Source organism: Bos javanicus, chromosome 4 (assembly GCF_032452875.1).
Source record: "Bos javanicus breed banteng chromosome 4, ARS-OSU_banteng_1.0, whole genome shotgun sequence".
NCBI lineage: Eukaryota > Metazoa > Chordata > Mammalia > Artiodactyla > Bovidae > Bos > Bos javanicus.
Window position 1 is genome coordinate 49,258,045 of NC_083871.1, and position 14,629 is coordinate 49,272,673.

The window sequence follows — 14,629 nt, forward strand, 5'->3', positions numbered from 1 at the left end:
TTGCCTTGGAAACGAACAGAGATCATTCTGTCATTTTTGAGATTGCATCCAAGTACTGCATTTCGGACTCTTTTTTTTTTTATTTTTAAACTTTACATAATTGTATTAGTTTTGTCAAATATCAAAATGAATCCGCCATAGGTATACATGTGTTCCCCATCCTGAACCCTCCTCCCTCCTCCCTCCCCATACCATCCCTCTGGGTCATCCCAGTGCTCTAGCCCCAAGCATCCAGTATCGTGCATCGAACCTGGACTGGCATTTCGTTTCATACATGATATTTTACATGTTTCAATGCCATTCTCCCAAATCTTCCCACCCTCTCCCTCTCCCACAGAGTCCATAAGACTGTTCTATACATCAGTGTCTCTTTTGCTGTCTCACATACAGGGTTATTGTTACCATCTTTCTAAATTCCATATATATGCGTTAGTATACTGTATTGGTGTTTTTCTTTCTGGCTTACTTCACTCTGTGTAATAGGCTCCAGTTTCATCCACCTCATTAGAACTGATTCAAATGTTTTCTTTTTAATGGCTGAGTAATACTCCACTGTGTATATGTACCACTGCTTTCTTTATCCATTCATCTGCTGATGGACATCTAGGTTGCTTCCATGTCCTGGCTATTATAAACAGTGCTGCGATGAACATTGGGGTACACGTGTTTCTTTCCCTTCTGGTTTCCTCAGTGTGTGGGATTTCCCCAGCAGTGGGATTGCTGGATCATAAGGCAGTTCTATTTCCAGTTTTTTGAGGAATCTCCACACTGTTCTCCATAGTGGCTGTACTAGTTTGCATTCCCACCAACAGTGTAAGAGGGTTCCCTTTTCTCCACACCCTCTCCAGCATTTATTATTTGTAGACTTTTGGATCACAGCCATTCTGACTGGTGTGAAATGGTACCTCATAGTGGTTTTGATTTGCATTTCTCTGATAACGAGTAATGTTGAGCATCTTTTCATGTGCTTGTTAGCCATCTGTATGTCTTCTTTGGAGAAATGTCTATTTAGTTCTTTGGCCCATTTTTTGATTGGGTCATTTATTTTTCTGGAGTTGAGCTGCAGGAGTTGCTTGTATATTTTTGAGATTAGTTGTTTGTCAGTTGCTTCATTTGCTATTATTTTCTCCCATTCTGAAGGCTGTCTTTTCACCTTGCTAATAGTTTCCTTTGATGTGCAGAAGCTTTTAAGTTTAATTAGGTCCCATTTGTTTATTTTTGCTTTTATGGTCCTACCTCTCAACAGACTCATGTGGTGTTTTTTAATCTGCAGTACTGGTGAATTTATTTTCTCTGAGATTATCATGGCAACCGTGCCTGCAAAGCATTATTAGAATAGTTATCAGGTTGCCTATTCAATAATGTGGAAGAATCAATTATGTGCTATGAGAAGTTATTTCCCAAGAATGCATCAAGGATCTGTTGTCCAGGAACAAGGATGGGCTGGGTTTCCTGGAATGACAAATGACTGATGATTGACCTCTTAAATTGACACCAAAAAAATAGAGGTCTGTTATGTATCCAAGTGCAATCAAGCCAAACTGGCCTTACTCTAGCAGACCTAGCCCCGAAATTTTCTTTTTCTCTGCCATAGCTACTAAACGTATTTGGTTTTAGCAAATAATTCTTATTTCTTTCAACAGGACTGAGCAGAAGGAGGGAGGTGGGGGAGCATTGTGTGCCCATGAACAGGCTCTTGCACACATGCGTGCAGCAAGCACACATTCAGAGTGAGAAGCACAGACCCAGACTATGGGAGATGTGTGTGTCTTTCAGGTTGCCGGCATCATCTCGGCTGGGGTTGTGATGATCGCCATCGTTGCCCTGGGGAAGCTGCTGGAACCCCTGCAGAAGGTATAACCTTGCTTCTCGCCACACCAATTGCTTACTTTCCCTTTCCTGCTCTGCTACCCAAGAAATAGCAGGGGATTTAAAAGTCACCAAATGGCAAACCATTCCACTAAATAACCCGGATTTCCCCATCTCTCCTGGCAGTCAGTCTTGGCAGCTGTTGTAATTGCCAACCTGAAGGGGATGTTTATGCAGGTGTGTGACGTTCCTCATCTTTGGAGGCAGAATAAGACTGATGCTGTAAGTTGCTTGCCATCCTTTTTTCTGAAATAGGAATTACTTATGTGCTTCTTGCCATATTATTATGTCCCCTTATCTCCTGAGTCTTACTTGCATTTTGGGAAGCAGAGCAGAAATTAGAATTTTGTGGATAAGCCAAAACTGTGAAGTCTTCCACATGAGCTACAACTTGTGAAGGTCCTATATCGCTGGGAAGATCCATTTTGTACAAGAATCCCATATGAGCTCCTTCATATACCGCTGGCCTTCCAAAGCCAAAGAACAACAACAACAAAAATAAACCCTCTAATCTAGAAGGACAAATAAAACAAAACACGAAGCAGAAACAAAATGCAAAACCCCATGTCGATTATAATTTTGATTAAAGTAATCTTTACAACTCTTCTGAGGAATTGTAAAAACAAAAAAGAAGAAGCAGCAGCAGCTAAACCCTTCAGAATTTTGCTGTAATTTAAACCAGAACAGATAAAAAGAATGGGAAAAAATTCCGTATCTATCTATATGGAAAGATCTCCAAGACAAATTGTTAAGTAAAAAGAAACTGGTCCAAATTGAAGAGTGTGTATAACACCCTAAAAGAAAGGAAAATAATCTATGTTTTGCATTGGTATTTGCTTGTATTTGCAAAAAAAAAAAAAAAAAAATGCTGGTGAAAAATATGCACATGTGTACACATACACACACACACAGAAATAAAAGAGGATGTAAGAGAGAAAAGAGGATGGGAATGAATGGAGAAAGGAGAGGGTTGCAACCAAGATTTTTCACTGCACACTTTTTTGGTCACCCATGTTGCCTGTGGGATCTTAGTTCCCCGACCAGAATTCAAACCTGAACCCCCCACAGTGGGTATGTGGTGTCTTAACCACTGGACCTCCAGGAAAGTGCCTCTGCTTCATACCAATTTCATTTTGAACTATGTTAATATATATCAGGGCTTCCCTGGTGGCTCTGTGGTAAAGAATCTGCCTGCCAATGCAGGAAACGGGGGTTTGATCCCTGGGTGGTGAAGATCCCCTGGAGGAGGAAATGGCAACCCACTCTAGTATTCTTGCCAGGGGAATTCCATGGACGGAGGAACCTGGCGGGCTACAGTCCATGGGGCCGCAAAGAGTTGGACATGACTCAGTAACTAAAACAACAATATATCACCTATTCAAAAATTAAATCTAAAAATATTTTAATGGGACAGTTGGCCTGTATTGGGAAGTCCAATTTCCACTTAAAGTACGTAAAGATGTCAGAATATTTTACAAAGCTGTGATTTGTTCGTGGACAATTGATCTTATTATTTTTACAGGTAGTCACCCACTTCATGGTACCTGATGAATTAGCATTTTTCATTTTCATGTTTTCCTAGGTTATCTGGGTATTTACATGCATGGCATCCATCATTCTGGGACTGGACCTCGGTTTACTAGCTGGCCTTGTGTTTGGATTTCTCACTGTGGTCCTAAGAGTTCAATTGTGAGTAATATAAGATCCAAGTTATCGATAAACAGGACAACACACCCTGAAATTTCTTATACAATTTTGATAAGTATAATAAAACTACTCCCTTTCACAGTAGTTACTATTTATTAGTGCTTCTACAAGTTAAACATTATCATAATTAGTCTTTAAAAAAATGTGAATATGTTTTATTATTCTCATTTGATAGGTAAGATAATTGAAACTCAGTAGGTTAAGAACCTTCCCTAAGATCACACAGCCAGTATGTTGCAGAGCCAGCATTTCAAAGATGTATCCCACCCCAAAATCTATGCACTTACTCACAGGCCTTACTGCTATGTTCACCTCCAAGTCATGGTAAGTCTAAAAGATACATGAGCAGCAAAAGACTGAGGTTGCTGTGTAGTTTCTTTTTAAAATGAGATGAAGTCTAAGAGGCACTGGGGACCCAAGTCTTGGTCCCAGACAGCTGCTAAATATATTATGGCTCATTTTCTTTTGAAGCTAGTAACCCAGAAGTTATGTAATAACCCAGAATAGGAGACTTTAAGTTAGTTGATTGTAGCCAAAATTCATTCAAATCTGCCAAATAAGGTATGTACCTAATAAGCCATACCAATAATGTAAAATAGATATAATCAGGTCATCTAGAGAGTGAAAGCAGCAGAGACACAGTTCAGAGTAATGGAAAACAATCTGTGAGGCATCTTGGAGGTGTGTTTGTTTTGTTGGGACTCTTGAGAGGCCTTCGGTAGGTACCTTTCTATGTCTCTGGCATTTTCTGAACAGAGAGTCGAAGAAAGCTTTTCTTGAAGCCTCTGCTATCTTCCCAGACTTCTGGCTCCTTCTTGGCCTGCACTTGGGCCATGAAGGAATGAAAAACCTTGGTAAACCTAACACAGATGTCTACAGCTTAGCCTAGGTCCACCTTTCCTGTTCCACCAAGCAATTCTCCTTGCCTCCCCTGGCATGTTGGAGCCTACCCAAAGGTGTGTGTTTACCATCTCAGCACCCTTAAGTGGTTGCCCAGGGGCCTGAAAGACTTCTCAAGCTCCCAAAGCACACAGTTTTCTTCTGGGAAACACCCCAGAAACTCTCCTTGGAAAATGATGTCTTCTGAGCTCTGGATGCCTCCGTATTTACTGTAACTTGTGTGTGATTGAGGGGGAGAAGGGTTTTTAGAGACAGACTACACAGTTTCTGAGCTTTAAGTTAAAAATCAGCATGGCACACTAAGCCAAGGAGAAATGGGTGAAACACTTTACCTGCAGATTTGGTAATGAGGCTTTGAGCCAACCAAAGGCAGTATCCTCCCCAGGATTTAATTTCCAGTAATTATAAGCCTGGTCCAGAGAGCACATTGCTGAGAGCACCCCAAACAGGCATTCTTTGTTCAGGCGTAGTATTTAGCATATGTCCCTAGTCACAGCTGAGGAATCCTGGAATTTATGTGATTGCATCAGGAACAGGAAATCAGCAATCTGGTCCTCCCAGGTTCCTATTTCTATGAAATGAGACTAATTGGATCACTGCAGACTTTCCATACTTCATCAGAAAGTTGCTGTAACTCACAAGGTAGTTCTAGGCACTGTGCCAGACCATGAAGACCCACAGGTTAAAGATAGAGGCTGTGCTTCTCTTCCCTCCAGAGCCTTTTTGAACTTCTCTAAACCTCAGTTTACTCACCCTTAAAAATGAGGATAATACTGTTAACCATTCAGGGCTCAAATAAGATTTAACATGTGTGAAAGCTCTTTGCTTATCCTATAAAGTGCCACACATATGAAAGTACGATGCTCATTACTTCTTGCAGGCATTGGAAAAGAGGCACACTTCCTTTTTTACCCCCAGGCTTGCACAAATACCAGCTGTTCACTTCAGAGTTAGCTACCAGAAAATGTCATCTGCAATAAAGACAGAGTCCCAAGACATCCAAATTATGGGCTCTTTAGATTCTGTCATTTCTTCTAACGTTTTATTCCAAAATATGCCTGTTCCAAAAAATCCTGACCTTAATTTTTCTTCTTTTAGTCCATCTTGGAACAGCCTTGGAAGTATCCCTAGCACAGACATCTACAAAAGCACCAAGAATTACAAAAATGTAAGTGCCCTTGGGAGACACTGGCTGAACTTGGGTTTGCTAAGCTGGATTTTCAGAGGTTGCATATTTCTCTTCTAGTGTGTTAGGGATAAGGTAGCCAAAAAGGGAGGCTACTTCTGTTGGGAAAGCCCCTAAGTATACTGGGCATACTAGGAAAACTTTTGTCCCAGTGTGCCTTCTGATATCCAACCCTTTGCGACCCCATGGACTGTAGCCCGCTAGGCTCCTCTGTCCATAGGGATTCTCCAGGCAAGAATACTGGAGTGGGTTTCCATGCCCTCCTCCAGGGGATCTTCCCAACCCAGGGGTTGAACCCAGGTCTCCCTCATTGCAGGCAGATTCCTTAGTGTCTGAGCCACCAGTGAAGCCCTCTGAGCCACCATGGAAGCTCTCTGATATGAATTTTGTTCATGCTAGTTAAGATGTCATTTTAATGTCAAACCATTGTAAGAGGTATTTTTTTAAAAACAGGCAGTTCAATTATTTCCAAAAGTTGAATCAAAATTCTATTTCTCTGAGGGAATGAGGTCAAAAGACATAAACTTCCAGGTATAAAATAAGCCACGGGGATGCAATATACAGTATGGTGACCAAAGTTAATAATACTATATAGCATATCTCAAAATTGCTAAGAGAATAGATCTTAAAAAGTCCTTATCACACAAAAAATTTTGTAATTACATATTGTGACAGATGTTAACTAGACTTATAGTGGTGATCATTTTGCAATATATACAAATAGGTTGTATATAATATGTACAATGTGAACATATGAAATTAATATGTCAATTATAACTTTAAAAAGACAGAGCCTCAGAGACCTCTAGGACAAAATACAATATATCTACATATGAGTAACAGCAGTCCCAAAAAAGGAGAAGAGAAAAAAAAAGATAAAATATTTTAATAAGTATCAAAATGTTCCCAAATTAGAAGAAAAATATGTACAAATCCAGAATGCCCACTGAACCCAGTTAATGTACACATAAAAACCCATACCAAGAAATATTACAGTGATAGGGCTGAAAGCCATGGCATAAAAAATTTTTTTAAGCAGCAAGAGGAAAAAAAATTTCTATTTCTCTATGTTATCATTATCCTCTATGAAATTGTCTGAAATCCCTGTGAAATCATGTTCTCTGTCACAAAGAACCTTATTTGACATCTGTATCCTTGGCATTGGAAGAAATAATATATAATACAGAAAATCAAAAATGAAGAAACTGAACATTCCATTGATGGGCTTATATTCTCTGCAAAAAAAAAAAAAAAACGATTGCTTAATGATCAGAGGCAACAAAGATGAAAAAGCAGAGAAAGAAATTTTAAAGGGGTAGTCCAAGATGGATTCTGAAGCAGGAAGATTCTGAACTCCCCTTCCCCTAAGTACACACCCAATCTACAGCTACTTACTAGCAACAAGAAAACATATAAAAGTCAAAATCTCATTGGTAAAGGCAAATATAGTAAAGGTAGATTAGCCAGGCATATATTTAGAAACAAAGCCCAACAAATAACTGTAAAATTTCTATGGAATCACAAAAAACCCTGAGTAGCGAAAGCAATCTTAAGAAAGAACTAAGCAGGAGACATCATGCTCCCTGATTTCAAGTTCTGCTACAAAGCTATTGTCATATACTCTGGTTTCTCTTCAGATCATATTAATATTTCCCCTTTCTACTCCAAAGTTATTATAATCAAAACAGTATGTATGTATTAGCATCAAAATACATATAGATCAATGGAATATAATAGAAAAACCAGAAATAAATTCACAGATACATAGACAGCTTATAACAAGAATATACAATGGAAAAAGATAGTCTTTTCAATCAGTGATATTCAGTTCAGTCAGTTCAGTTGCTCAGTCATGTCCGACTCTTTGCGACCCCATGGACTGTAGTTCACCAGGCCTCCCTGTCCATCATCAACTCCCGGAGTTTACTCAAACTCATGTCCATTGAGTCGGTGATGCCATCCAATCATCTCACCCTCTGTTGTCCCCTTCTCCTCCTGCCTTCAATCTTTCCCAGCATCAGGGTCTTTTCAAATGAGTCAGCTCTTTTCATCAGGTGGCCAAAGTATTAGAGTTTCAGCTTCAACATCAGTCCTTCAATGAACATTCAGGACTGATTTCCTTTAGGATGGACTGGTTGGATCTCCTTGCAGTCCAAGGGACCCTCAAGAGTCTTCTCCAACAACACAGTTCAAAAGCATCACTTCTTTGGCGCTCAGCTCTCTTTATAGTCCAGCTCTCACATCTATACATGACTACTGGAAAAACCATAGCTTTGACTAGACAGACCTTCGTTTTTTTTTTTTTTTTTTGATTTTATTTTATTTTTAAACTCCACAATATTGTACTAGCTTTGCCAAACATCGAGATGAATCCGCCACAGGCACACCCGCGCTCCCCATCCTGAACCCCCCTCCCTCGCCCCTCCCCATACCATCCCTCTGGGTCGTCCCAGTGCACCAGCCCCAAGCATCCAGCATCGTGCATCGAACCTGGACTGGCGACTCGTTTCATACACAATATTATACCTGTTTCACTGCTATTCTCCCAAATCTCCCCACTCTCTCCCTCTCCTACAGAGTCCACAAGACTGATCTATACATCAGTGTCTCTTTTGCTGTCTCGTACACAGGGTTATTGTTACCATCTTTCTAAATTCCATATATATGTGTTAGTATACTGTATTGGTGTTTTTCTTTCTGGCTTACTTCACTCTGTATAATAGGTTCCAGTTTCATCCATCTCATTAGAACTGATTCAAATGTATTCTTTTTAATGGCTGAATAATACTCCATTGTGTATATGTACCACAGCTTTCTTATCCATTCATCTGCTGATGGGCATCTAGGTTGCTTCCATGTCCTGGCTATTATAAACAGTGCTGCAATGAACATTGGGGTACACATGTCTCTTTCCCTTCTGGTTTCCTCAGTGTGTGGGATTTCCCCAGCAGTGGGATTGCTGGATCATAAGGCAGTTCTATTTCCAGTTTTTTAAGGAATCTCCACACTGTTCTCCATAGTGGCTGTACTAGTTTGCATTCCCACCAACAGTGTAAGAGGGTTCCCTTCTCTCCACACCCTCTCCAGCATTTATTATTTGTAGACTTTTGGATCGCAGCCATTCTGACTGGCGTGAAATGGTACCTCATAGTGGTTTTGATTTGCATTTCTCTGATAATGAGTGATGTTGAGCATCTTTTCATGTGTTTGTTAGCCATCTGTATGTCTTCTTTGGAGAAATGTCTATTTAGTTCTTTGGCCCATTTTTTGATTGGGTCATTTATTTTGTTGGAGTTGAGCTGTAGGAGTTGCTTGTATATTTTTGAGATTAGTTGTTTGTCAGTTGCTTCATTTGCTATTATTTTCTCCCATTCTGAAGGCTGCCTTTTCACCTTGCTAATAGTTTCCTTTGATGTGCAGAAGCTTTTAAGTTTAATTAGGTCCCATTTGTTTATTTTTACTTTTATTTCCAGTATTCTAGGAGGTGGGTCATAGAGGATCCTGCTGTGATGTATGTCGGAGAGTGTTTTGCCTATGTTCTCCTCTAGAAGTTTTATAGTTTCTGGTCTTATGTTGAGATCTTTAATCCATTTTGAGTTTATTTTTGTGTATGGTGTTAGAAAGTGTTCTAGTTTCATTCTTTTACAAGTGGTTGACCAGTTTTCCCAGCACCACTTGTTAAAGAGATTGTCTTTAATCCATTGTATATTCTTGCCTCCTTTGTCAAAGATAAGGTGTCCATAGGTGCGTGGATTTATCTCTGGGCTTTCTATTTTGTTCCATTGATCAATATTTCTGTCTTTGTGCCAGTACCATACTGTCTTGATAACTGTGGCTTTGTAATAGAGCCTGAAGTCAGGTAGGTTGAGTCCTCCAGTTCCATTCTTCTTTTTCAAGATCGCTTTGGCTATTCGAGGTTTTTTGTATTTCCATACAAATTGTGAAATTATTTGTTCTAGCTCTGTAGACAGACCTTTGTTGGCAAAGTAATGTCTCTGCTTTTTAATATCCTGTCTAGGTTTGTCATAACTTTTCTTTCAAGGAGTAAGTGTCTTTTTATTTCACGGCTGCAGTCACCGTCCACAGTGATTTTGGAGCCCAAAAAAATAAAGTCTCCATCTGTTTCTGCTGTTTCCCCATCTATTTGCCATGAAGTGATGGAACTGGATGCCATGATCTTTGTCTTCTGAATGTTGAGCTTTAAGCCAACTTTTTCACTCTCCTCTTTCACTTTCATCAAGAGGCTCTTTATTTCTTCACTTTCTGCCATAAGGGTGGTGTCATCTGCGCATCTGAGGTTATTGATATTTCTCCCAGCAATCTTGATTCTAGCTTGTGCTTCTTCCAGCCAAGCATTTTTCATGATGTATTCTGCATATAAGTTAAATAAGCAGGGTGACAATATACAGCCTTGATGTACTTCTTTTCCTATTTGGAACCAGTCTGTTGTTCCATGTCCAGTTCTAACCATTCCTTCCTGACCTGCATACAGATTTCTCAAGAGGCAGGTCAAGTGGGCTGGTATTCCTATCTCTTTCAGAATTTTCCACAGTTTATTGTGATCCACACAGTCAAAGGCTTTGGCGTAGTCAATAAAACAGAAATAGATGTTTTTCTGGATCTCTCTTGCATTTTCAATGATCCAGTGGATGTTGGCAATTTGATCTCTGGTTCCTCTGCCTTTTCTAAATCCAGCTTGGACATCTGGAAGTTCACGGTTCACATATTGCTGAAGCCTGGCTTGGAGAATTTTGAGCATTACTTTGTTAGTGTGTGAGATGAATGCAATTGTGTGGTAGTTTGAGCATTCTTTGGCATTGCCTTTCTCTGGAATTGGAATGAAAACTGACCTTTTCCAGTCCTGTGGCCACTGCTGTGTTTTCCAAATTTGCTGGCATATTGAGTGCAGCACTTTCACAGCATCATCTTTTAGGCTTTGAAATGGCTCAGCTGGAATTCCATCACCTCCACTAGCTTTGTTCGTAGTGATGCTTGCTAAGGCCCACTTGACTTCACATTCCAGGATGCCTAGCTCTAGGTGAGTGATCACACCATCGTGATTATCTGAGTCATGAAGATCTTTTTTGTACAATTCTTCTGTGTATTTTTGCCACGTCTTCTTAATATCTTCTGCTTCTGTTAGGTCCATACCATTTCTGTCCTTTATTGAGCCCATGTTTGTATGAAATGTTCCCTTGGTATCTCTAATTTTCTTGAAGAGATCTCTAGTGTTTCCCATTCTACTGTTTTCCTCTATTTCTTTGCACTGATACCTGAGGAAGACTGTCTTATCTCTCCTTGCTATTCTTTGAAACTCTGCATTCAAATGGGTATATCTTTCCTTTTCTCATTTGCTTTTGGCTTCTCTTCTTTTCACAGGCTTTTCTATTCTATTTGAAGCCTGTTCTAAAGAAGAGGCTTTTCTTCTTTTCTATTTATAAGGTCTCCTCAGACAACCATTTTGGTTTTTTGCATTTCTTTTTCTTGGGGATGGTTTTCTTGGTTAGAAAACTAACCAATCTAATCACATGGACCACAACTTTGTCTAACTCAGTGAAACTATGAGCTATGCCATGTAAGGTCACCCAAGATGGACGAGTCATGGTGGAAAGTTCTGACAAAAATGTGGTCCACTGGAGAAGGGAATGGCAAAGCACTTCTGTATTCCTGCCTTGAGAACCCCATGAACAGTATGAAAAGGCAAAAAGATAGGACATGGAAAGATGAACTCCCCAAGTTGGTAGGTGCCCACTATGCTGCTGGAGATCAGTGGAGAAATAAGAAAGAATGAAGGGATGGAGCCAAAGGAAAAACAACACCCAGTTGTGGATGTGACTGGTGATGGAGCAAAGTCCAATGCTATAAAGAGCAATGTTGCATAGGAACCTGGAATGTTAGATCCATGAATCAAGGCAAATTGGAAGTGATCAAACAGGAGATAGCAAGAGTGAACACTGACATTTTAGGAATCAGTGAACTAAAATGGACTGGAATGGATAAATTTAACTCAGATGACCATTATATCTACTATTGCCAGCAAGAATCCCTTAGAATAAATGGAGTATACAGGCTTCCCTGTCCATCGCCAACTCCCAGAGTTTACTCAAACTCATGTCTGTTGAATCAGTGATGCCATCCAGCCATCTCATCCTCGGTCATCCATCCCGTTTTCCTCCTGCCTTCAATCTTTCCCAGCATCGGGGTCTTTTCCAAGGAGTCAGTCCTTTGCATCAGATGGCCAAAGTATTAGAGTTTCAGCTTCAGCATCAGTCCTTCCAATGAATATTCAGGACCTATTTCTTTAGGATGGACTGGTTGGATCTCCTTGCAGTCCAAGGGACCCTCAAGAGTCTTCTCCAACACCACAGTTCAAAAGCATCAATTCTTCAGTGCTCAGCTTTCTTTATAGTCCAACTCTCACATCCATACATGACCACTGGAAAAACCATAGCCTTGACTAGATGGACCTTTGTTGGCAAAGTAATGTCTCTGCTTTTGAATATGCTGTCTTGGTTGGTCATAACTTTCCTTCCAAGGAGCAAGCATCTTTTAATTTCATGGCTGCAGCCACCATCTGCAGTGATTTTGGAGCCCCTCAAAATAAAGTCAGCCACTGTTTCCACTGTTTCCCCATCTATTTTCCATGAAGTGATGGGACCAGATGCCATGATCTTAGTTTTCTGAATGTTGAGGCTCAAGCCAAGTTTTCACTCTCCTGTTTCACTTTCATCAAGAGGCTCTTTAGTTCTTCTTTGCTTTCTGCCATAAGGGTGGTGTCATCTGCATATCTGAGGTTATTGATATTTCTCCCGGCAATCTTGATTCTAGCTTGTGCTTCTTCCAGCCCAGCGTTTCTCATGATGTACTCTGCATATAAGTTAAATAAGCAGGGTGACAATATACAGCCTTGACATACTCCTTTTCCTATTTGGAACCAGTCTGTTGTTCCATGTCCAGTTCTAACTGTTGCTTCCTGACCTGCGTACAGACTTCTCAAGAGGCAGGTCAGGTGGTCTGGTATTCCCATCTCTTTAAGAATTGTCCAGAGTTTGTTGTGGTTCACACAGTCAAAGGCTTTGGCACAGTCAATAAAGCAGAAGTCAGTGATGTTAGAGATACTGAACAGCCATATGCAAAAGAATGAACCTGGACTACTATCTTGTATAATATACAAAAATGAACTCAAAATGGGTTAAAGACTTGAATATAAGACCTGAAACCATAAAACTAGAAGAAAACATGGGAAGTTAGCTCCAAGACATCAGTCTTGATGTTAAATGTTTGGATCTGAATCAAAAAGCAAAGGCAGCAAAAGTGGGACTACATCAAACTAAATAGCTTTTGTGTGCAAAGGAAACTATCAACAAAATGAAAAGGCAACCAACTGAATAGAAGGAAATAACTGCAAATTATGTATCTTATAATGGGTTAATATCCAAAATATACCCAGAACTCAGACAACTCAATAGCAAAAAAACCCAAACAAGGCAGAGGCTCTAATAAGACATTTTCCCAAAGAAGATATACTGATGGCCAACAGGCACAGGAAAAAATGTTCAGTATCACTAATTATCAGAGAAATGCAAACCAAAGCCACAGTGAGATTTTCCTTCACACCTGTCAGAATGGCTATTAACAAAAAACAAGAAATAAGAAGTATCAGAAAGAGTATGGAGAAAACGGAACCCTCACACACTGTTGGTAGGAATGTAAATTGGTGTAGCATTATGGAAAACAATATGGAGGTTCCTCAAAACATTAAAAATAGAACTATCACCTATTCCAGTTCTTGCTATTTATGTGAAGAAAATGAAAACACTAATTCAGAAAGATGTATGTACTCCTATGATCACTGAAGCATTATTTACAATAGCCAATATATGAAAATAACTTAAGTATCCACTGACAGATGAATGGATAAAGAAATGAGCATGCGCACGCATGTGGGCACACATATACACATGAATACTAATCAGAGATAAAAAGGAAAATCTTACCATTTGTAACCACATGGATGGATCTTAAGGTTATTATGAAAAGTGAAATAAGACAGAGAGAGACAAATACCGTTAGAGGTATAGATTCTAAAAAACAACACAAATGAATAAAAACAAAATGAAACAAAAGTCACAGATACAAAGGACAGATTGGTGATTACCAGAGGGGAAGGGGGTTGGAGGTTCAGTGAAATGGATGAAGGAGGCGAAGAGGGTATTTATTGTGGTGATCATTTTGTGGTGTATATGAATATAGAATTATTATGTTGCATATACAGAACTAATATAGTGTTATATACCAGTTTTATCTCAATTTAAAAAATTTCTCATGGTAGGAAGTAGACCTGGCCATGAAAGAAAGCAAAGAAAGAAACAACAAAATAAAGAAAACATGTATTTTAGCAACAAATAGTTTTTAAAAGCAAAGAAAAAAATTTTTTTAGATATTAGATACTGAATCTAAAATTCCAGTAGCTGCTACTTAATTTATTTTCACAGTCTCTGGCAGTTGTATTGAGCCAGGTGCTGTCAAGAGCTAGAAATGATTCTATGATGCTCTGAGTCAGGGAAAACTTGGTGAGTTGGGGGTTCTGAATTCTAGGCTCTAACTTGTGGAGACTTTGCCCAAGTCAGTCAGCCTCTCAGGGCCTCAGGTTTCTCATCTGAAGGGGCTGGATGAAAACTGCTATGATCCCTAAAGGGTAGAAAAGTCGATGATTCTGTTAGGTTCACTTTTTGTCTGGCCATTGTGTGTCAGGGTGCTGCTGCTGCTAAGTCGCTTCAGTCGTGTCCGACTCTGTGCGACCCCATAGACGGCAGCCCACCAGGCTCCCCTGTCCCTGGGATTCTCCAGGCAAGAACACTGGAGTGGGTTGTCATTTCCTTCTCCAATGCAGGAAAGTGAAAAGTGAAAGCGAAGTCGCTCAGTCGTGTCCGACTCTTAGCGACGCCATGGACTGCAGCCTACCAG

At 39.9% G+C, this 14,629-nt stretch overlaps 1 protein-coding gene across 1 annotated transcript in view; it reads left to right on the top strand.

Annotated features, from left to right (window-relative positions):
• SLC26A4 (solute carrier family 26 member 4) overlaps positions 1-14,629 on the top strand; it is a 60,097-nt gene that overhangs the window by 30,873 nt on the left and 14,595 nt on the right. Inside the window, exons 10-13 of the mRNA XM_061413992.1 lie at positions 1,777-1,854; positions 1,996-2,091; positions 3,452-3,558; positions 5,575-5,644. Of these exons, the coding sequence (XP_061269976.1) occupies positions 1,777-1,854; positions 1,996-2,091; positions 3,452-3,558; positions 5,575-5,644 (351 nt within the window). The remainder of the gene's footprint in view (positions 1-1,776; positions 1,855-1,995; positions 2,092-3,451; positions 3,559-5,574; positions 5,645-14,629) is intronic.